The following is a 22,184-nucleotide window of genomic DNA, read 5'->3' on the forward strand; positions in this document are numbered from 1 at the left end:
CAAACAGGTCCCCCAGGGAGGGAAGATTTGAAGGGGCCTTCGTCAGACTAGTGCCTTGTATTATCTGGCCAAAATTGAGTATATAGATGACAGCAAGAAAATCAAATAATCATTATTTAGCAAACAGTATATGGAGAAGGAAATGGCAACCCACTCCGGTATCCTTGCTTGGAAAGTCCCATCGACAGAGGAGCCTGGTGGGCTTCAGTCCATGGGGTTGCAAAGGGTCAGGCACGGCTGAGTGACTAACAACAACAACAACAGAAACACAGAGGTAAGCCCAGGTAGCGCCACCGTTAAAAACGCGCCTGCCAATGCAAGAGCCATAAGATACGTGGGTTCAATCCCTGGGTAGGGAAGATTCCCTGGAGGAGTAAATGGCCACCCACTTCAATATTCTTGCCTGGAGATTCCCATGGACAGAGGAGCCTGGTGGGCTTCAGTCTGTAGGGTCACAAAGAGGCAGACACGACTGAAGCGCCTTAATACCACACACATATGGGTAAGCAAGGTAGACAGAAGGAAATGTCACTTAACTCTAACTTGAGGTAATGATATGATTATTCTAAATCAATATGCAGCATTAGTAGCCAACTGAAGATGAAATGCAATGACAAGGTCCAGGTAGATAGGTTATTTTATAAACTTGAAAAAATATGATTGGAGACAGGACACAACAGAGAGACCTCTTAAATTTACATCAAGCAAACTGGGCAAGCAATGTAATTCTCTTCCTGGGAATGTTGCTCATAAGATGTCTGAGTAGAACAACATTTTCAGTTGAAACTGCATGGTGGTACAGGGTGGGCAGACAGGGACAAAGAACAGGCACTACGATGTTGAATCTATGATTAAGGGGACGAGTGTGAGGGTATAAAACAGGGGCAAAGGAGTATTGGTCACAATTTTTACTCCTGGTCGTCTTCTTGAAGGCTTAAGGTGAATCAAAGCAGCTGGAAAATCCATCAAAGTCTGTTGTTTCGTCTCTTACCCTTGCAAGAGTAAAGGAGTTCCAACAGCCACTTCTGTTAGAGACTTATTTCGTGAAAACCATACCCTTTGGCATTATCATTCCATTCTGATTAATCTGATCTCTCTTGTTTCTGCAAGTTCCTCCGCTCAGGTTCCCCCGGAAAAATGTAGGCCAAACTCCCGCTGGTTCGCTCACACACCACAGCTGTTAGCGCGCTAACAGTACTAGCTTGGAGAAGGAAATGGCAACCCACTCCAGTATTCTTGTCTGGAACGTCCCACGGACAGAGGAGCCTGGTGGGCTACAGTCCATGGGGTCGCAAAGAGTCGGACACGACTGAGCACACAGCCGTACTAGATTAGTCTTCGTGCCGGAGGGACCCACCTCAACTCTGACCGGGCCCCCGACTCAGCGCCCCGCCAACACGCCCACTGCGGGCGTGGAGCTGCAGCTCGGATCCTTCCCGCCAGCGTAGAGCCCCTAACCTCATCCCTGACCCCGCCTCCGGTTCGGAGCCTCGCCCCAGGCCCGCCCCGGCTAGAAGGCCCGCCCCGGCTAGAAGCCCCGCCCACGATCCCGCCCCCGGAGTGGAGCCTGGGGCCCACCCGCTACCGCCAGGCCCTTCTGCCTGGCTCACCGCACTGCTATGGCCGGGGGCCGCGGGGCCCCCGGGCGTGGCCGGGACGAGCCGCCGGAGAGCTACCCGCAAAGACAGGACCACGAGCTGCAGGCCCTGGAGGCCATCTATGGCGCCGACTTCCAGGACCTGCGGCCGGACGCGCGCGGACGGGTAGGAACTTGGCGTGTCTGGTCGGGGCTGGCGTGCTGCGGCCCAGCCTCCCTTGGCGCGGTCTACCGCGGCTAGGCCCGCCCGGCCTTGCCGGAAGGGAACACCCGACCCCCACTTCGGATTCTGGAGTCCTTTCATCCCTCGCGACCCACCCGCTCTCACTTTTTGTCCTTGCACCCGCAGCCGCACGGCGGGTCTCCAGAACCTCTGCCTGGGACAAGTTATCTTACAGCCTTTCCCCTAAATCGGCTCTCGTCTTACCTGGCCTTGCTTCTTATTCCCTCTGACATTCCATACCATACCTGCCTCCTTACTGTCTTGTCTCCTTGGATTTGATACCACAGCGCATTCATGGGGACCCATTGCAACTTTGGGAACTGAGGGCTCTTGCACAGATCTTACTGATGTCCTTAATCAGAAGTCTCACCCTCCGGTATGTGTTCAGAACTCTTAGCCGTGTAATTACCCTGTACTCCTCAGGCATCCTCACTGTGTTTTGCGGTGTGGAGGAACTTTCCTCTGTGCCTTCCTTCAAGAGTATGGAATATATTCTTCTTAGCTGTAATGAAGAGGGAGTGTGCTGAGTCCAAACCTTTTAAAGCGGCATTTGACTAAAATAGTTTCCTTTTTGTCTGGAAATAAGACACATTTTAAGCTGCTGATACAGTTTTTCCCTCATCCTTGAAACATTATCTACCAAGCTGTTGTTATCTACAGTATTTTTCAAAAAGTATTACCTTTCTTCATCTGCCTTTAAGTCTTGGCATTTTACAACATGCACTTTATCAGCACATGCAGGATTTGCTAAAGATCTGGAATCTCCTGGAGCTGTCAGGGCCAAACATTCTCCCTCTCACCCAATGTGTTCCTTCTTTAACTATTTATTGTTCTAGGTATTTGGAATATAGTCCAGCACAAACCAAACCCAACCCTCATCCTTCAGGGAGCTTACTTTCCTAGTACTTAATTTCAAGAGTTATTTTAAGACTGAAATAGTAGAAACCTTAATATTCCCCTTATACATACTTAAAATAATAACGTAACTTTTTGGTGATCTGGTAACTTCTCAGTTCCCTTGAGAACCAGGAAGTGTAACTAAAGTATGTGTCACAAAGTATACATTGGTACTCAATACAAAGCTCCTAAGACTTCATTCAGAGACAGTGTATTTAGTTTACACAGCTTAATTATCTGGTCCTAAGACTGCAAGAAAACAGAAAAGAACAAGGAACTGCTTGTGGGGATACTGATAATCTCAATTTATGGCTGGTGGCCTTTATAACAAGATAGTATAGTAAATAAAAATCAAGACTGGGCGTCCCCAGCCGCAGAGGACTGGGGGCCGGGAAAAAAGAAAAATAAAATAAATTAAATAAATAAATAAATAAATAAAAATAAAAATCAAGACTGTAAGAGGCAGGTAGAAGAATTCAGATAGCTGTACCCTGAGGTACATGGGCAAATATCCTTAACACTTTGCTAGGCCCCACAAGCAGCTAATTGGTAATCATAAGAATGAATCAGAAGGTAGTCATTCAATAGAGAACAGACTTGTGGTTGCCGAGAGGGAGGGGATGGGGAAGGGGTAAACTAGGAGTTTGGGGTTAGTAGATGCAAACTATTACATATAGAATGGATAAACAACAAAATCCTCCTGTATAGCACAGGGAACTCTATTCAGTATCGTGGGATAAAACATAATGGAAAAGAATATAAAAAGTGTATATATGTGTATAACTGAGTCACTCGTCTTTACAGTGGAAATTAACACAACATTGTAAATCAACTATACTTCAATTTTTAAAAAAAGTTAAAAAAAAAAGTTAATTTTTCCTCCCAGTTAGGTTGCCCTCCAGGATTTGAAAACTTCCCCCACACCCGCCAGTGAGAAGGTTTCCTGGTGTTTGGAAACTTCCTCTATTAAGACTCCCTTCCCAGGACAGATCTCTGTCCCTAACTCTATTGTCTCTCTTTTTATCTTTTATATTTTGTCCTACCTCCTTTCGAAGACAGTGGGCTGCTTTTCTGAGTGCCTGATGTCCTCTGCTAGCGATCAGAGGTTGTTTTGTGGAGTTTGCTCAGCGTTCATATGATCTTTTGATGAATTTGTGGGGGAGAGAGTGGTCTCCCCGTCTTGTTCCTCCACCATCTTAGCTCCTCCTCCTTAAAAAAAAAAAGTTTTAAAAAGTTAAAAAAAAAAATGTAATAATTCAACAGGTACTTTTTACTTGCCAGTCTTTAGAGGAAGATTATTCAAGTCCACAATCCTTTATCCAAACCCTGAGGCTTGATAGGTTTCAGAAGTATTTGTGTTCATGGCCATGTGTGCATATTCCATACTTACCTAGTACCTCCCTCAATGGCTTCCCTGGTGATAAAGATGGTAAAGCATCTGCCTGCAATGCGGAAGACCCAGGTTCGATCCCTGGGTTGGGAAGATCCCCTGGGGAAGGAAATGGCAACCCACTCCAGTACTCTTTCCTGGAAAATTCCATGGACGGAGGAGCATGGTAGGCTACAGTTCATGGGGTTGCAAAGAGTCGGACACGACTGAGCAGCTTCACTTTCTTTCCCTCAGTGTCTGGAGCAGCATCCAGAATCAAGCGCAGTGAAACGTGTGAATATTCAAGCGTTCACCCTCAGTGGGATGTGTAAAGACTATTAATAGCCTCATGTCAGTTCAGGCCAAATTTGCTGCCAGTAAATTCAGCTCAAGATTACTGACCTGAGTAAACTTTAATTTCTTAAACATCTGAAGTTTTTTAAACTTCTTTTTGTGAGATGTATTATAGAGTTTGGTTTAGTAGCATATATATAATATATATATATATCTCATTAATAAATAAACACTTTGGGAATACATGCTAAAAATTGTTTTACATACTAAAGTTTGGACACTGCTAGTTTAAAATGGAATATCCTCTGAAGTTATAAATGTATTGTTAACTTAATTATCTTGGCTAATTTTCCGTCAGCCAAAGGCCTGCTCATTTATAATTTGATAGCTATTACAAACCTCCCTCCTAAAACCTTGCTTCTGTTTCTGGGCCCACTTATACTGTGGTGTATAAGTACCTCTTTACCTACATATTCACCAACATTGTAGGTGTCCGACTTTTTTCATCTTTGCCAATAAATAGATGAAACATGTTTACTTCTTTAGTTATAAGTTATTAGGACCACCTTTGTCTGTAAGCCATGGTTTTTTTCTGTGAACTTTTTGATGTTGTTTAGTTTATTTTTACACTCTGTTGTCTATTCTCTCATTCATTTGTCAGAGCTATTTATATCTTGAGGCATACCATATATTGTTAATTTATGTGTTAAGAAAATTAGCATTTTAGGTTATTATATTGAAAATATTTTCCCCTAATGATTATGCATTTTGATATTTAGGTAATATATGCAGTTTTTAAAAACTTACAGTCAATATAGTCAAAATGATCTTTTTTTCTTTATTGTTGTTACATGGTCCCTGTGGTGGTTTTTTCCCTGCTCCAGTGTTACCAAAAATGAATTCTTCAAGGCTTTCTTTTAAATCTTTCATGACTTTTTAAAAAGCTTCCTTCAACTTTTTTTTTTTAAGTTCTTACCTCCGAGTATGAATCTTTTCCATTAATGTGAAATGCCACCTTTACATTGCATAAGAGTAGACTGGCTTCATAAGGATCAGTTCAGTTCAGTTCAGTCACTCAGTCATGTCTGACTCTGTGATCCCGTGGACTGGAACACACCAGGCTTCCCTGTCCATCACCAACTCCTGGAGCCTACTCAAACTCACGTCCACCACGTCGGTGATGCCATCCAGCCATCTCATCCTCTGTCCTCCCCTTCTCCTCCCACTTTCAATCTTTCCCAGCATCAGGGTCTTTTCCAGTGAGTTGGTTCTTTGCATCAGTTGGCCACAGTATTGGAGTTTCAGCTTCAGCATTAGTCCTTCCAGTGAATATTCAGGACTGATCTCCTTTAGGATGGACTGGTTGGGTCTCCTTGCAGTCCAAGGGACTCTAAGGAGTCTTCTCCAACACCATAGTTCAAAAGCATCAATTTTTCGGCACTCAGCTTTCTTTATAGTCCAGCTGTCACATCCATACATGACTATTGGAAATACCATAGCTTTGACTAGACAGACCTGTGTTGGCAAAGTAATGTCTTTGCCTTTTAATATGCTGTCTAGTTTGGTTATAGTTTTTCTTCCAAGGAGCAAGCGTCTTTTAATTTCATGGCTGCAGTCACCATCTGCAGTGATTTTGGAGCCCCAAAAAATAAAGTCTCTCACTGTTGTTCACACCTACATGCCTACTGCCTGGTAAACAGCTCTCAATTTTTGTTTGGTTGTTTGCTTGATATGCGCTTCCCTAGTTGCTCAGCTGGTAAAGAATCTGCCTGCAGTGCAGGGGACCCCGCTTCCATTCCCAACTGTATTGGGGTGTATTTCTTGACACTCTATCCCAGAAATCTGTTTAGGTTCTGTGACCATATTACTTTCATTACTGTAGATTTATAACCAGCTTTGGTATTTAATGTAGTCATCATTTACAGAATATTCCTGACTAATTTTACTTTGGTTTTTCATTATGAACTTTAGAGTCAACTTGCCTGGTTAAAAAATTACACTGGCATTTTTACTGTAATAATGTTGTTATTGTTGTGCAGTCATTAAGTCCTGTCCGACTCTTTGAGACTCCATGAACTGCAGCATGCCAGGCTTCTCTGTCCTTCACTGTTTCCCTGAGTTTGCTCAAACTCATGTCTGTTGAGTCAGTGATGTCATCCAACCATCTCATCCTTTGTCGCCCCCTTCTCCTCCCGCCTTCATTCTTTCCCAGCCTCAGGGTCTTTTCTGGTGAGTCAGTTCTTTGCATCAGGTGGCCAAAGTATTGGAGCTTCAGCTTCAGCATCAGTCCTTTCAATGAATATTCAGGGTTGATTTCCTTAAGGATTGATTGGTTTAATCTCCTTGCGGTTCAAGGGACTCTCAAGACTCTTCTCCAGCACCACAGTTCGAAAGCAACAATTGTTAGGTGATCAGCCTTTTTTATTGTCTAGCACTCACATCCATATATGACTGCTGGAAAAACCATAGTTTTGACTAGACGGAACTTTGTTGGCAAAGTGATGTCTCTGCTTTTTAATACACTGTCTAGGTTTGTCATAGCTATTCTTCCAAGGAGCCGGCGTCTTTTAATTTCATGGCTGCAGTCACCATCTGCAGTGATTTTGGAGCCCAAGAAAATGAAATCTGACACTGTTTCCACATTTTCCTCATCTCTTTGCCATGAAGAGATAGGACCAAATGGCATGATCTTGGTTTTCTGGATGTTGAGTTTTAAGCCAGATTTTTCAGTCTCCTTTCCCACCTTCATCAAGAGGCTCTGTAGTTCCTCTTCACTTTCTGCCATTAAAGGGGTGTCATCTGCATATGTGAGGTTGTTGGTATTTCTGCCTCTGCTGGCAGTCTTGATTCCAGCTTGTGCTTCATCCAACCTGGCATTTTGCATGATGTACTCTGCATATAAGTTAAATAAGCAGGGTAACAATATACAGCCTTGATGTTCTTCTTTCCCAATTTTGAACCAGTCTGTTGTTCCATGTCCAGTTCTAAACTATTGCTTTTTGTCCTACAGACAGGTTCCTCAGGGATATTCCCATCTTGTTAAGAATATTCCACAGTTTGTTGTGATCCACACAGTCAAAGACTTTAGCATAGTCAATGAAGCAGAGGTACATGTTTATTTGGAATTCTCTTGCTTCTTCTATGTCCAGCATATGTTGACAATTTGATCTCTGGTTCTTCTGCCTTTTCCAAATCCACTTGTACATCTGGAAGTTCCCGGTTCATGTACTGCTGAAGCCTAGCTAGAAGGATTTTTGAGCATGATCTTGCTGGGATGTGAAATGAGTGCAGTTGTACGGTAATTTGAACCTTCTTCGGCAGTCCCTTTCTTTGGGATTGAAATGAAAACTGACCTTTTCCAGTCCTGTGGCCACTGCTGAATTTCCCAAGTTTGTTGGCATAATGAGTGCAGCACTTTAACAGCATCATCTTTTAGGATTTGAAATAGCTCAGCTGGAATTCTGTCACTTCCAGTAGCTTTGTTTGTAGTAATGCTTACTAAGGCCCACTTGACTTCACACTCCAGGATGTCTGGCTCTAGGTGAGTGAACACACCATCATGATTATCTGGGTCATGAAGATCTTTTTCGTCCAGTTCTTCTGTGTATTCTTGCCACGTTTTCTTAATCTCTTCTGCTTCTGTTACGTTCATACTGTTTTTGTCCTTTCTTGTGCCTATCTTTGCGTGAAGTGTTCCCTTGGTATCTCCAATTTTCTCAGAGATCTCTAGTCTTTCCCATTCTATCTTATCTTATCTCTCTTTGCTGTTCTCTGGAACTCTGCTTCAGTTGGGAATATCTTTCCCTTTCTCCTTTGCCTTTCACTTTCTTCTTTTCTCAGCAACTTGTAAGGCCTTCTCAGACAACCACTTTGCCTTCTTGCATTTCTTTATCTTGGGGATGATTTTGGTCATCACCTCCTATACAGCTTTACAAACCTGTCCGTAGTTCTTCAGGCACTCTGTCTACCAGATCTAGTCCCTTGAATCTATTCGTCACCTCCACTTATATTACTTGTATTTAATTTGGGGAGAACTCAGATTTGAATATTTTAATGTTTATTTAAAATGGAGTCATAATTATTAAACTTTAAGGAATCTAGCAGTTTGCTATTTTTTTGTTCTTGGCCATTTGACAAATAGGCAGATGCTTGAGAACAGAAGATGAATGAATGAGCTTGGTGATTTTTATAAGGTCAGTTACAGAAAGTAACTGAAAGCTTTTACTATCATTATTGTTTTGTTTGGGGCATCTTTACAGACTTAAAACTAAAGACTTGCTCAGATTATCTAGCTTTCACATGTTACTTTATTTCTAGATTTGTTGTTTTTTTACACAGACTAATTTCTTTCACACATTACGGGATATGAGAACAGAAGCAAATAATAAACATGGGGCCATGCTGAACTGAGTCTTGTCATCAAAATTTAAGGGGGATTTAAAGGATTAATCTCAAAAATACACAAGCAACTCCTCCAGCTCAACTCCAGAAAAATAAATGACCAAATCAAAAAATGGGCCAAAGAACTAAACAGACATTTCTCCAAGGAAGACATACGGATGGCAAAAAAACACATGAAAAGATGCTCAACATCACTCATTATCAGAGAAATGCAAATCAAAACCACAATGAGGTACCATTACACGCCAGTCAGGATGGCTGCTATCCAAAAGTCTACAAGCAATAAATGCTGGAGAGGGTGTGGAGAAAAGGGAACCCTCTTACACTGTTGGTGGGAATGCAAATTAGTACAGCCACTATGGAAAACAGCGTGGAGATTTCTTAAAAAGCTGGAAATAGAACTGCCATATGACCCAGCAGTACCACTTCTGGGCATACACACCGAGGGAACCAGATCTGAAAGAGACACGTGCACCCCAATGTTCATTGCAGCACTGTTTAGAATAGCCAGGACATGGAAGCAACCTAGATGCCCATCAGCAGATGAATGGATAAGGAAGCTGTGGTACATATACACCATGGAATATTACTCAGCCATTAAAAAGAATTCATTTGAATCAGTTCTAATAAGATGGATGAAACTGGAGCCCATTATACAGAGCGAAGTAAGCCAGAAAGATAAAGACCATTACAGTATACTAACACATATATATGGACTTTAGAGAGATGGTAACGATAACCCTATATGCAAAACAGAAAAAGAGACTCAGATGTATAGAACAGACTTGTGGACTCTGTGGGAGAAGGCGAGGGTGGGATGTTTCAAGAGAACAGCATCAAAACATGTATATTATCTATGGTGAAACAGATCACCAGCCCAGGTTGGATGCATGAGACAAGTGCTCGGGCCTGGTGCACTGGGAAGACCCAGAGGGATCGGGTGGAGAGGGAGGTGGGAGGGGGGACTGGGATGGGGAATACATGTAAATCCATGGCTAATTCATGTCAATGTATGACAAAAACCACTGCAATGTTGTAATTAGCCTCCAACTAATAAAAATACATGGAAAAAAAAATTTAAGGGGAATTTGATTAGCAGAGTCTAGATAACAATTCTAGACCAAACACCTGAAAGTGGTTTGAATTGTGTAGCTTGTTTTATATGCTTGTGGATAAAAATACATAACATAAAGTATGCTAACTTAATTTTTAAGTGTATAGTCTAGTGTGTTTACGTGGTTAATTGCAGACTGTGTTAGGTTTTCTTTTTTTAAGTATCGTTGGTTTATAATGTTGTGCCAGTCTCTGCTGTGCACCAGAGTGACTCAGTTTTACACGTAGATACATTCTTCTTTCAATATTCTTTGCCATTATGCTTTATCCTAGGAAATTGGATATAGTTCATTGTGCTAGACAATAGGACCTTGTTGTTTACGTAATAGTTTGTATCTACTAACCCCAAATTCCCAGTCCATCCTTCTCCCTCTTGTGTTAGTATTTTTAATTAATTTCCCAAACCTTGTCTTCACTCTGCTACTCATCTTGTAAACCAGTGACTTTTAATCACAGGCTGTCATTAACCCTCATGCCTTGGAACCAAAAGTTGTGCTCCTATGTGGAATGGCTGATAAAATTCTTTTTAACAGTCTTATGGCTCAGCAGGTAAAGAATCTACCAGCAATGCAGGAGACCCAGAAGACAAGGGTTTGATCCCTGGGTCAGGAAGATCCCCTAGAGGAAGAAATGGCAACTCTCTCCAGTATTCTTGCTTAAAAAATCCCATGGACAGAGGAGCCTGTTGGGCTATAGTCCATGGGGTCGCTAAGAGTCAGACATGACTGAGCACACACTCATCCTTCATTTCGGTACTTTTAGCAGAAATAGACACATGCTTATACCAGTTTATTTTGGGGTGAGTGTGAGGAGGTACCCAAGAGAAGCGTATTGAGACTGAGAAGCTGGTGTTTCTGCTGGCGTTGGCTCGGCACTCCTCCAGGTGGTGTGTAGTCTGCTGAAAAGAGGGTCCCCAGGTCAGCGTTGCTAGTCCTGTGGGTATAGTAATGTACTTGGGGTTTATTTCTTGAAGAGCTAATGTCTTTTTTTTAACTCTGGTGGGAATTAGTCTAGAGTATTACCTTTCATATTTTAGGACTGAGTTTGTATTACTCATTCACATTTTATACCTTGAGGGTTTTGTTTTTTTTTTTTTACTGTTTTATAGTATTAAAGGGCTTCCCATGTGGCCCAGTGGTAAGGAATCTGCCTGCCAGTGCAGGAGATGTGTGTTTGATCCCTGGGTCAAGAAGAACCCCTGGAGAAGGAAACGGCAACCCACTCAAGTATTCTTGCCTGGAAAATTCCATCAACAGAAGAACCTGGTGGACTACAGTACCAGGAGTTGCAAAGAGTCAGATACAGCTGAGCAACTGAGTACATGTATAGTATTATACTTCAGACGAGATCGGGCGCGTTCAGGGTGGTATGGCCGTAGACAGTATTATACTTCAAACGAGTATCCAACTTCATGATCTCATTGAAAAGCATTTTTCTCATATTTCATTACAGTGTGGCCTTCTTTCCATGACTGCTTCTTGTCACTTATATTTTCAATCTTCAAAACAAATCTTTTTCCTCATGTAGAATTTTGTATATTTTGTAGCAATACATTCTACATTGCTTTCCTCTCATTACGTGCTCTCAAAAAATTTTGTTTACCCCTTACTATGTATTTTTCTGTCTGCAAATATTTTTTCCAGGAATTCATTATCTCCTTGTGCAGGTTAGATCAAAGATTTTATCAATATTAAATTCTAATGACAGTTTATCTTCTAAAGGCATGGAAGATGCCCTACCCAATCTTAATCTTTAATATATCTTGGTTGTTGAACTTTTAAATGAAATCCTTTTTCAGTTCCAGGAATCCCTGAATGTCCTAATATGAGCTAATGCTTGGTATCCTAAACATGTTTTGCATAAGAGCTTCTTTACATGTAGGGGAGACTCTCAGGTTGCTTGAGAAAAGCCTGGTGAATTTTCTGTTCTTACCTCTGAAAGCACTGTTCCCTGACTGTCATTTTTTTTTTTTTTTCCCCAGTGAGCCTATGCTGGTTAAAATTAAGTTTAGCTACATATGACAGAAAACTTCAAATAACAGAGTCTATTTTTTTATATGTAAAAGTCGAGCTGAGGGCTTTTTCTGAATTACTGTTCTACCAACCTTACTGCCCCCTACATGGTCTGAAATGGCTGTCTAGCTTCCAGTCATCATATCTGCAATCCTGCCAGCTGGAAGGAGAGAGGGATGAAAAAGCTTCATGCCTTTCTTTTAATAAAGCTCACTTCCTGGAAATTGTATCTTACAATTCTTTCATATTCAGTTCAGTTCAGTCACTCAGTCGTATCCGACTCTTTGTGACCTCATGGACTGCAGCACGCCAGGCCTCCCTGTCCATCACCAACTCCCCAGAGTTCACCCAAATTCATGTCCATTGAGCCAGTGATGCTATCCAACCATCTCATCCTCTGTCGTCCCCTTCTCCTCCTGCCTTCAATCCTTCCCAGCATCAGGGTCTTTTCAAATGAGTCTTTCATATTACTGGCTTTAAATTAATCCAGTAGCTACACTGAGCTGCAGACGAGTTGGGGAAATGTATTCAGCTAAAAAAATTGAGGATTCTGTTACAAAGAAATAAAAGGAGAGTGGATATTGGGGAAACAGTACTCCAAAGTCTGTGCTTCATGAAGAGGAATATCATTCTGGCCCAATCAAGCTGTCAGCCAAAGACGAAAGCTTTGGTAGTCACCTGGTAGCTTCAATGTCCTGCTCTTTGGGTTGGTCTCACTTGGTACTCAGAACCAGACAAGTTGTTAGATTTTTGTCCAACATAGGTCGTTCATCAGCATCCCTGGGTCTGTTCCTTCATCCAGACCACCATAACTGGACTCATGCATTTCTTAAAGCTGAAACCTTTAGGCATCCAGGAGTGTCTTCACTTTGTATCCAAACTCTTTCCTCTTTCCTCAGCGTTTGCTTTGGCATTATCTGAGTTCACCACTATTATCACCACGGTCCTGCTAGTGTTGCTGTGCAGTAGATGTAACTAGAACACTAGACTTGCATTTGTCCTAAGGCTGAGTCATCCCAGGAATGTTTGCAGGATCCTAACCACTTTTTTTGGAGAAGGAAATGGCAACCCACTCCAGTGTTCTTGCCTGGAGAATCCCAGGGACGGGGGAGCCTGGTGGGCTGCCGTCTTTGGGGTTGCACAGAGTTGGACACAACTGAAGCGACTTAGCAGCAGCAACCACTTTTTTAGGCCATTGTTTTATATACTGATGTTCTGCCTGGTGGTCCCCTGGTGACTGAGAGAGACCTTCCCTGATGCTTTCCAGGAGTCTTTACCTTGATTCATTATTCCTTCTTAAGCATCACCTTAAGCATCCCCTTTAGAGAAGAATGGTATGGGCTTCCCTGATAGCTCAGTTGGTAAAGAATCCGCTTGCAGTGCAGGAGACCCTGGTTCAATTCCTGGGTCCTGAAGATCCCCTAGAAAGAGATAGGCTTCCCATTCCAGTATTCTTGGGCTTCCCTTGTGGCTCAGCTGGTAAAGAATCCACCCGCAGTGTGGGAGACCTGGGTTGGGAGGATCCCCTGGAGAAGGGAAAGGCTACCCACTCTAGTATTCTGGCCTGGAGAATCCGTATACTGTATGGTCCATGGGATCACAAAGAGTCAGACACGACTGAGCGACTTTTACTTTCACTTTGTAAAGAATATCTTCAAAATGTGTAGTCTCCTAGTGGCCTCTCTTTTCTGAAGCTGGCTTCTGTTCTAGTGACTCCAGACATGAAATGCGGGCCTCCCTGTACTGTTTCCTGAGAAGGTCAGTTACATTCAGGTACACGCTGCACTTACTGCATAAAGAGAAAAGGGAATGCTAAACCAAATTTGTTATCTTATGTGTGCGGAGGTAACCCCCTTCCTATGGCATATGTTGTCTGTTACAAGTTTATCTCTATATCGAGCCCAGGAAAGTCCATCCGTTGGTTGCATTCGTAGTTTCTACTTACACAACTTGCTTATATATTAGTAGTTAGGTGACTCTTGCTCCTTTCATTTATAGAAGACTACTGCAATGTTGTTACTTCAAAACAGAGAATCTGCTATTGCTCCTAGATACTGTGCTTGTGTTTTAACACCTTGGCTTCCACCTCTTTCACCTTGGGCCTGCAGGGTCTTGGATATTTTACTTCAAGAAGATTATCTGTTTGGCATTTCCCGTTTGTTTTTTTTAATTTATTAAAGTATAGTTGATTAGCAGTGTTGTGTTAATTTCTGCCTTACAGCAAAGTGACTCAGTTACAGATATGTGTGTGTGTGTGTGTGTGTGTATTCTTACTTTCATATTTATTTTGACTCTTTAAGCTATGTGGGTCAGTATGGACTTACAGCAGTATCCCCATCTGTATTCTAAAATATAGTTTTCGTTGGTCTTCAGCCAAACTAGAAAATGAAAGGCAGAATAATGTATATGTGAAGATATAGTAATATAAGCTAAATTGACTACACTTTATTCTGTTTTTATACTTTTCTACTTTTGGTACTAAAATATTCTCTATTTTCTGAAGTGATATCTGCAGTAGGGAGGGAGCAAAAAAGTATTTTCTTGACAAAAGTGTAAGTTGGTGACTGTAGTGTCTCTCTAAAATTTGAGGCCTATGAGATGAGAAATCTAAAGATTCAACCTGATGGAGAAAGCATTGGGGAAATTTTGAGTCTGTCTAATTAGCCTTTCTCTTAGTTTTTACATCTCTAAAATGGAGACATATACCTTTTTCTACTTCATTGGATTGATGTTGGGAAGTGAATAATAACAACACAGGCAGACTGTTTGATAGGGTTTACTTCAAAATGACCCAACATGGCACGTGGGGATAGGGCACACATAGATACTCAAGATTGGCCGCAATTGGGTCATTATTGAAACTGGCTGGTAAGCACATGGAGTTCATTATATCATTATCAGCTTTGTTTGAAAATTTCCATACTGAAAAGCTTTTCCAGAAGTGAGGCTGTTTAGAAGACTGGTCAAAATAATAGTTTGTCCTTTCCTTCTTAGCAAGTGAGAATTGGTATTTTTGCTGCTTTTAGCAAATAAATGCTTGCCCTGTTAAATTCTGTCTGATATGTAAAGCAGATAACAGCCAGCCTGTCTTGATTGAAGAGGAAACAGAAAACTGGGAATCTAACAGGTTCAGTTTCATTCTCACTCCTGTGAGGATCCTCAGAGGAAAGCCTCCTCTACCTGCTTTTGTTTTTTTTTTTCCCTCACATCTTCCTGTCATTCTAGGAGAGCCCCTCCTCCAATCAGTTTAGCCTGTTTCTGTTCTGCCCAGGATCCATCAACTTCAGATCCTAATTTGGTCTCCTTCCTGCTCTTCCATAATATTTCCATCAACATCCTCATACTCTATAGTATCTCTCTTCTTTAAAACAGAACAAAATAAAATTATCCCTTGATTTCACCCCTCACCTCCAGTCTATGGCCCCACTTCCTGTCTCCTTTAATTTAACTCAAACCGACACCTCCTTGAAAGAGTTGTCATAGACTTGCTGTGGTCTCATCCTCACCCAACATCCACTCCTCTCATGCTCGGGTCTGCTCTCGGCATGGCCACCTGCAGTCCTCGGGTTTCCTCTCAGTGGATGTCCTCTCTCCTCATCCTACTCCGCATCAAGGAGCCAGAGATCTACAAGACACTAGCCTTCTGGTTTCCTCTCTCAGGGCCCAGTCTCTCTGTCAGCTTTATCTCAAATGCACCTTCTCTCTCCTGTGCCACCAACACAGACTGAATTTTTACAGTAGCTTTTTTTAAAAAATCAAGGATTATTATAAATGAAAACCGAGTTTATGTATTTTATATACACAGCTGACTGTATACTTCAGAGTGCCACAAGTAAGGTTCATGTTCTGTCAGAATTTAATGTTTCTCAATACTTTGTCACTCTTGGAAGAATTTTTATGCTTTCTCTTTTCTGATAAGGCCACATTTCTCTTTTTGCTCTGGCTGCCTGGACATTCCAAGGCAAAGGCAAGCTTCAGCTCCTTTCAGCTCCTTAGTCTAGCAATCCAGCAACTCAGGATTGGTGTTAACAAGGGAGGGCTGATGGGAAACACACAGGTTTAGGTGTCTTAGTTGGATTTGAAGTCCAGCCTTGCCACCATATGTTTGTGGGGAAGAAACTTTGAGCCTGAACCGGCTTGTCTATAAAGTGGAGATGACACCTACCTCACAGAGTTGGTAGGTTTATGTTTATAAATTATCTAAACTGCCTCAAATCCTTTTTGGAAAGAGCATATATAAATAAAGGATAATGGAATATGTAGTTACTTGGGGAAAAACAGTTGGTTGAAAGCATACACAGTTTTAGAAGAGCTATCAGATTTCTGCTTGTCAAGATTTTCACGTGTTGTCTCAGTATTTGAAGTAGCCCCTGTTCAGGAGGCCTTCTCTGACCCACCTGTCTGAGTCCTTTCTCCTCCTCCACCAGTCTGCTCCATGACTCAGCTTTGCTTTCTTCACAACACTGGTCACTCTTTGAAAATATTTGTATGTCTCCTGCTTTGTGTCAGCTGGTTGGCTCCCTGTCTGTGGAGATTTGCTCCTGCACTGTCAGTCTCTAGGGCACACCTGCTTACTTGAATAAATGGAGGCTGTGTGGGACATTTCAGGTCACTCCTTAGAAAACTGAAAAGGAAAATGTACTCTCTCTGGCACAAGTTTTGTTTTTAAACCATGCTTTAGGAAAATGTGACCAAAGCACCTGTATAAAGTAAAACTATGTGTAATATTTAAAAAGTAGAACTTTTGAGCTGAAATAATTATTATCTTAATCGTAAATGACTGGCTCTCTAGAGAAAAAAAAATTTTTTCTTTTTCTCTTTTAGGTCAAAGAGCCTCCTGAAATCAATTTAGTTCTGTACCCTAGAGGCCTGACTGGTGAAGAAGTGTACGTAAAAGTGGATTTGAGAGTGAAATGCCCACCCACCTATCCAGATGTGTGAGTTCACTTATAAATGTGTGTGTTAGTCTCTCAGTCATGTCCAACTCTTGCAACCCCATGGACTGTAGCCCACCAGGCTCTTCTGTCCGTGGAGTTCCTGAGGCAAGAATACTAGAGTGGGTAGCCATTCCCTTCTCTAGGGTATCTTCCCAACCCAGGGATCAAACCCAGGTCTCCTTTGCTGCAGGCAGATTTTACCGTCTGAGTCACCAGGGAAGTCTGTTTATAAATAGCTTTGATGTGATTTCAGTTCTCGGTTTTGAAAACATAGGAACAGGTTGAAGTTAATGGTATTTTCTCCTTCTGGCCCCTGTTCCATTTAAAATTTTATTTCCTATCACCTGCAATTCATCAGAACTACATCAGCAATAGATGTTTTCATGAAGCCTGTCTCCTGTTAGGTTGGCTTCTAGTTAATAGTCTCTATGGGTGGTTTTGTTTGCTCCATGACTAATGTTTGCTTCTTCTGTTGTGTTAACTTTCGTTCATTTAATTTTTTCACAAACTAGGAAGAGGAACAATTTAGGGGAGAAAAGATCAAGGTGCAGTGACTATAAAAGCCTTGTGTACTTAGTTTTAAAGTACAGTTTACATTAGGATTTAGAGTAGACTTCCGAGCCTAGTGGGACCTTGACTTCCTAACGTAGAGAAGGATTTACTTGCCCTCTTTCAGGGTCAGGAAGATGGAAGGTCATGTAACATCGCTGGCCTCTACCCATTAAATGCCTAAAGAGTTTTCCAGTCAATGAGACAGCCAAAAACCTCATGTATTTCTAAACTCCCCATGAAGGTAACACCCGCTCAGGTTCAGATCCACTAGTAAAACAAAAGCATTAGCTGTCAAGGCTCAAATATTCTTCATTTCAAGTACCATGCATATTCCATGTAATCTTTTCCCAGACATTCCATGCAGAAAAGCAGATTTGGCCTGGATGATGTTTTTTAATTGAGCTTGTTGTGCAGGAAGCCAGTGAAGGAAAGTGACGAGTAAAAGGATGTACTGTATATTTACCACCCACTGGGGTGGTAAATATATGGAATTTGTTACCTTAAGAGGTGATGGAGTTTATGAAAATACAGGTAGGTCAAGATGAGCTCCCTGAAGTTAGTAACTGAATTTTAGCCCAACCTCTGTGCCTAGAGTAGAATATAGTAGACATTCAGAAAGTTAATTTATGCATTAATTGAAAAGTAATTAATTTTATGAAAGAAAAATAAGACAGTGCCTCTCTCGGTCTTATTTTTCATGACACCAAATAGGTAGTGTCTTTTCTGACACCAACTGGGTGTCTAAACAATTCAGTTTGGTTATGACACTAACTGTCCATAGTTTTTGATAGCTGAGTTAGGGGCTCTGTCCCATGACGAGACGTGGATGCCAGTTGCAAGTCCCAGTACTTCTGATGAACTGGCTATAAATTTGCACGTTCCTATGACACCCCCACCCCCCGGCCCCCGCCCCAGATCATTTGCTAGAACAGTTTACAGAACTCAGGAAAGCACTTCACTTACTGTTACTGGTTTGTTATCAAAGATACAACTCAGGACTGGCCAGATGGAAGAGATGCTTAGGCAAGAAATATGTAGAGGGGCACAGAGCTTCTTTGCCTTCTTGACATTGACTGATGTCACCTTGGAGGGGGGACATAATTACCCCTGTTTGAGAACCACTATGTTAGAGAACTCATCAGGTAAATCTTGATGTGTCCCCTTGATAAAAATATCATTTAAGAAACAGCGTGCAAGTGTTTACAAAAATTAAAAAGTAAACATTGTAATATCAGCTACATAAACTTATGAATTATGTACCAAGGGCATGAAGAGAACATTGGAAATTTTACAGTGTTTAATTAGTGTTGCAGACAAATTTTTCGCTATTCTTAATATTTAATATTGCTTAATAGTTAATATTGCTATATAATGACTGCTTGATTTTTTTAAAAAAATATTATGTAAGTCTTGACTTGGGAAAACATTCCTATCTTTTGAGATAATATCATGCAGGAAAACTTTCCTTTTCTGCAAAATAGTCTTTTATACCTTTATATGAGTCCTTTATATGAGAAAGAGAATCCTGGATTAAATGGACCTTACATAGACTTTCTCTAAGATTTCCATCTATCCAGGTAGATGATGACTGTAGTAATCTGTTATAATGAAGCATTGAAAGAATGCATAGATAAGTGAATAGTAAAGGCTTCATCAAGGTAAAATGCCATGAATTACTCAGAAATGCTGGGTGGGAAGTGATGAATCATTTTCTTATCTGTAAAATTAAATAAAGCCTACTTAATCTCAAGAGTTGTTATTGGATGTGTTGTGATTGGAAAAGAGAGGAACTCCAAGGGCGGGCTGATGGTATTTTCCTTGGGTAGAAGGTGTTGACTGTCAGTTGCGCCCTGTAGAGATGAAGAAGAGCATGTGGTAGGCACCCTTGGACTAGCAGAGTTTGCAGAGTGTGCATGACATGAGTGAGTGAGCTCATTTATAGCAGAATGAGTTCCTGGGACACAGCCTGTTGTAGGAGTACTAGCTAGAACACTGTGCCTCCATCTCACACATAGTTATTCTTATCCTGCTTTATGCTAGGAGCAGACAAATGATCACAGAGTGCTTAGACCCTTGTGGGTGAGCTGTCAGAGTTTGCTGATGTTAGGGGGCAAGCCAGGATCGAGCATTACCATAGAAGGGAGTGCATGGTGAAGTTACTAGGCTAGAATCACACACAGCTGGAGTCATTTGTTAAAAGGCAGTAAATAGTTATTGATGTTAGAAATTTGAATCATGTTGTAAAGCTGAAATCAGAGACAGAGGAGCTGGAGAGACAGCCGATCGAGCCCCACTTAAGTCTGGTCCTCTTGGGGAGCAGGGCACTCGAAAGCCCATCCTGACACCTGGCCACCCCCTTTCTGCCTTACAGGCTGCCAGCGACTCCATGTTGAGTGCTGTGTCAACAGAGTTGCTGGGGTAAAGTTGAAATCCTTTTGAGATGAAAGGAAATGTTCCTAGGGGTACAGAGAAGTCCACAAGTGAGGCCTTTACGGAAACCCCAGGCTCCGAGCTTGAAAATTAGCAAATATTAATGCAAACAATCTGTACTTTTTAGAGTAACTCTTTTTTTTTTTCTTTTCCAGAGTCCCTGAAATAGAATTAAAGAATGCCAAAGGTCTGTCAAATGAAAGTGTTAATTTGTTAAAGTCCCGCCTAGAAGAAATGGCCAAAAAACACTGTGGCGAGGTATGATTTGTAAAACTGGGATTATGACAGAATGATAAAAATCTCATCATATTCACTAGTGTTTGCCTTCCAGTCTTTTCTTTGACTTAAAGGCTTTCCCACTGCACCTCAGATCTAACTTTCACCAGAATGTTCTGTTTTTTATTGGTATCTACAAAGGGGAATATTGCTGTTTGTATTGCTTTAATTAACAGTACTTATGAATTACAAATTGTAGAGTGTATATAGACAGTACTGTTGATACTTAATTCTTCTGGAAACACTCTATATGAAACTGACCAGACTTTTTGCACACTGTGAGCCTGGCATCATGACCTCATCTTGACTTGAACATTTACGTTGGAAAATGTTTACAAACAAGTGATTTCTGACCAAACTATGGCACATCTCCCCTTTTCATATCAGAAGAACTAATTGTTTACTTCTCAATAATTAGGGACTCACTCTGCTCCATCAATGTCCCTTTTATACCTGCACATTTACACCTAGTTCAATACTGATGCTTTTTTAATCCTATGACATTCGGGTCTGCATGAGCTCCTCCTTGGGTAAGAACTCTCTCTGGAAGGCCAGGCTGGGTGACCTCTTAGGGCAAGTATTACAGTCTGTTCCTTAAGCCCACTGAGTATCCTAGGTATAATTGTCTTCTCCTCACTTTTGTGTAAGATTATGCAGTGTTTTTGCCTATGCACATCACTTTTAACTTATCCCATCCTATAAAAACTGAGAAGAGTTAAGTAAGGACTAGCCCTAGGCTTCTATGTCACTAGGAAAGTGACTGGGTAGTTTTTCACTTGCATTCCTTTCCACAGTGAGTTAGAGTGTGCCCTCTGGAGTGCTTTTTGCCCGTAAAACCTTTGCCCACCTAAGCTGTGTTTCCAAGAACTTCAGTGATTGTTGTGGTAGATAAAGTGATTGTAGAACAGCTTGGACAAAAAAATAGGCCTTGGGAATTACTCCAGAGTTCTTTCTAGTTTTAAGTTCTTTCTAATGTAGTCTAATGTCTAACTGAAAAATAATACAGAGTTATATTGAAAATTCAGCTACAGAATCCTCTGGTTTCTTGGATTCATGATTTGTCATTTTTTGTAAAATTCTTTGCTGTGTTTGATTTGATTTTTACAGTGCAGTATTATATAACTGTTACATAATCATCACGCAAACTCTAGGAGATAGTGAAGGACAGGAAAGCCTGGCCTGCTACAGTCTATGGGGTTGTAAAGAGTTGGACATGACTTAGCGACTGAACAACAGCAATATAATCATGCTATACATTAGATTGCCAGAACTTACTTATTTCATAACTGAAAGTATGTATACTCAGACCTACATATCTCCCTTTTACTCTCACCTACCAGTCCCTTGGTAACCACCATTCTAGTCCCTGTTTCAGCGTTTTTAGATTCTACCTGTAAATGATATCATGCAATATTTGTCTTTATTTCACTTAATATAGTGCCTCAAGTTCCATTTGTGTTCCTGCAAGCAGGAGGATATTCTTTTTCATGGTTGAATATTTCATTGTGTATGTATACTTATATCACATCTTTATTCACTTTTTCATTGACACTTAGCTTGGCTATCGTGAATAATGCTGCAATAACATGGGAGTATAGATAACTTTTCAAGTTCCTTTGTTTTCATTCCCTTGAATATATACTCAGAAGTAGGATTGCTAGATCATATGTAGTTCTGTTTTTAATTTTTTGAGGAACCTCCATACTGTTTTCCAGGGTGGCTGCAACAATTTACATTCTCACCAAAAGTGTACCGGGGTTCCCTTTTCTTCACATCCTCACCAACACTTGTTTGCTGTCTTTTTGATGTGTGATGTGATAGCTCATTGTAATTTTGATTTGTGTTTCCCTCATGATCAGTGATGTTATATATCTTTTCATGTGCCTGTTGGCCATTTGTATGTCTTCTTCGAAAAAATGTCTGTTGTGTTCCTCTGTCCATTTTTTAATTGGATTGTTTGGGGTTTCTTTTTTACTTTTGCTGCTGAGTTGTATTAGTTCTTTATATATTTAAATATTGACCCCTTATCAGATATATGATTTGTAGATATCTTCTCCCATTCTGTAGTTTGCCTTTTCATTTT

General features: G+C 41.2%; 2 protein-coding genes across 5 annotated transcripts in view; one reads left to right on the forward strand and one right to left on the reverse strand.

The window, feature by feature from the left end:
- Positions 1-4,340, reverse strand: part of GPR176 (G protein-coupled receptor 176) — a 126,641-nt gene extending 122,301 nt beyond the window's left edge. The window contains exons 1-3 of the mRNA XM_070468996.1: positions 4,108-4,340; positions 3,761-3,926; positions 2,230-2,322 (exon numbers count right to left, since the gene is read on the reverse strand). The gene's annotated coding sequence lies outside the window, so the exon portion shown is untranslated. The remainder of the gene's footprint in view (positions 1-2,229; positions 2,323-3,760; positions 3,927-4,107) is intronic.
- Positions 1,545-22,184, forward strand: part of EIF2AK4 (eukaryotic translation initiation factor 2 alpha kinase 4) — a 100,858-nt gene continuing 80,218 nt past the window's right edge. For 2 of the 4 annotated variants that reach the window (XM_070468992.1, XM_070468994.1), the window contains exons 1-3: positions 1,545-1,763; positions 16,731-16,843; positions 19,981-20,083. In XM_070468992.1, the coding sequence (XP_070325093.1) occupies positions 1,620-1,763; positions 16,731-16,843; positions 19,981-20,083 (360 nt within the window). In that variant the 5' untranslated portion in view covers positions 1,545-1,619. The remainder of the gene's footprint in view (positions 1,764-16,730; positions 16,844-19,980; positions 20,084-22,184) is intronic. The other 2 variants (XM_020872373.2, XM_070468993.1) reach the window with 1 other exon arrangement.

The sequence above is a fragment of the Odocoileus virginianus genome, chromosome 6 (genome assembly GCF_023699985.2).
Source record: "Odocoileus virginianus isolate 20LAN1187 ecotype Illinois chromosome 6, Ovbor_1.2, whole genome shotgun sequence".
In the NCBI taxonomy this organism is placed as follows: Eukaryota; Metazoa; Chordata; class Mammalia; order Artiodactyla; family Cervidae; genus Odocoileus; species Odocoileus virginianus.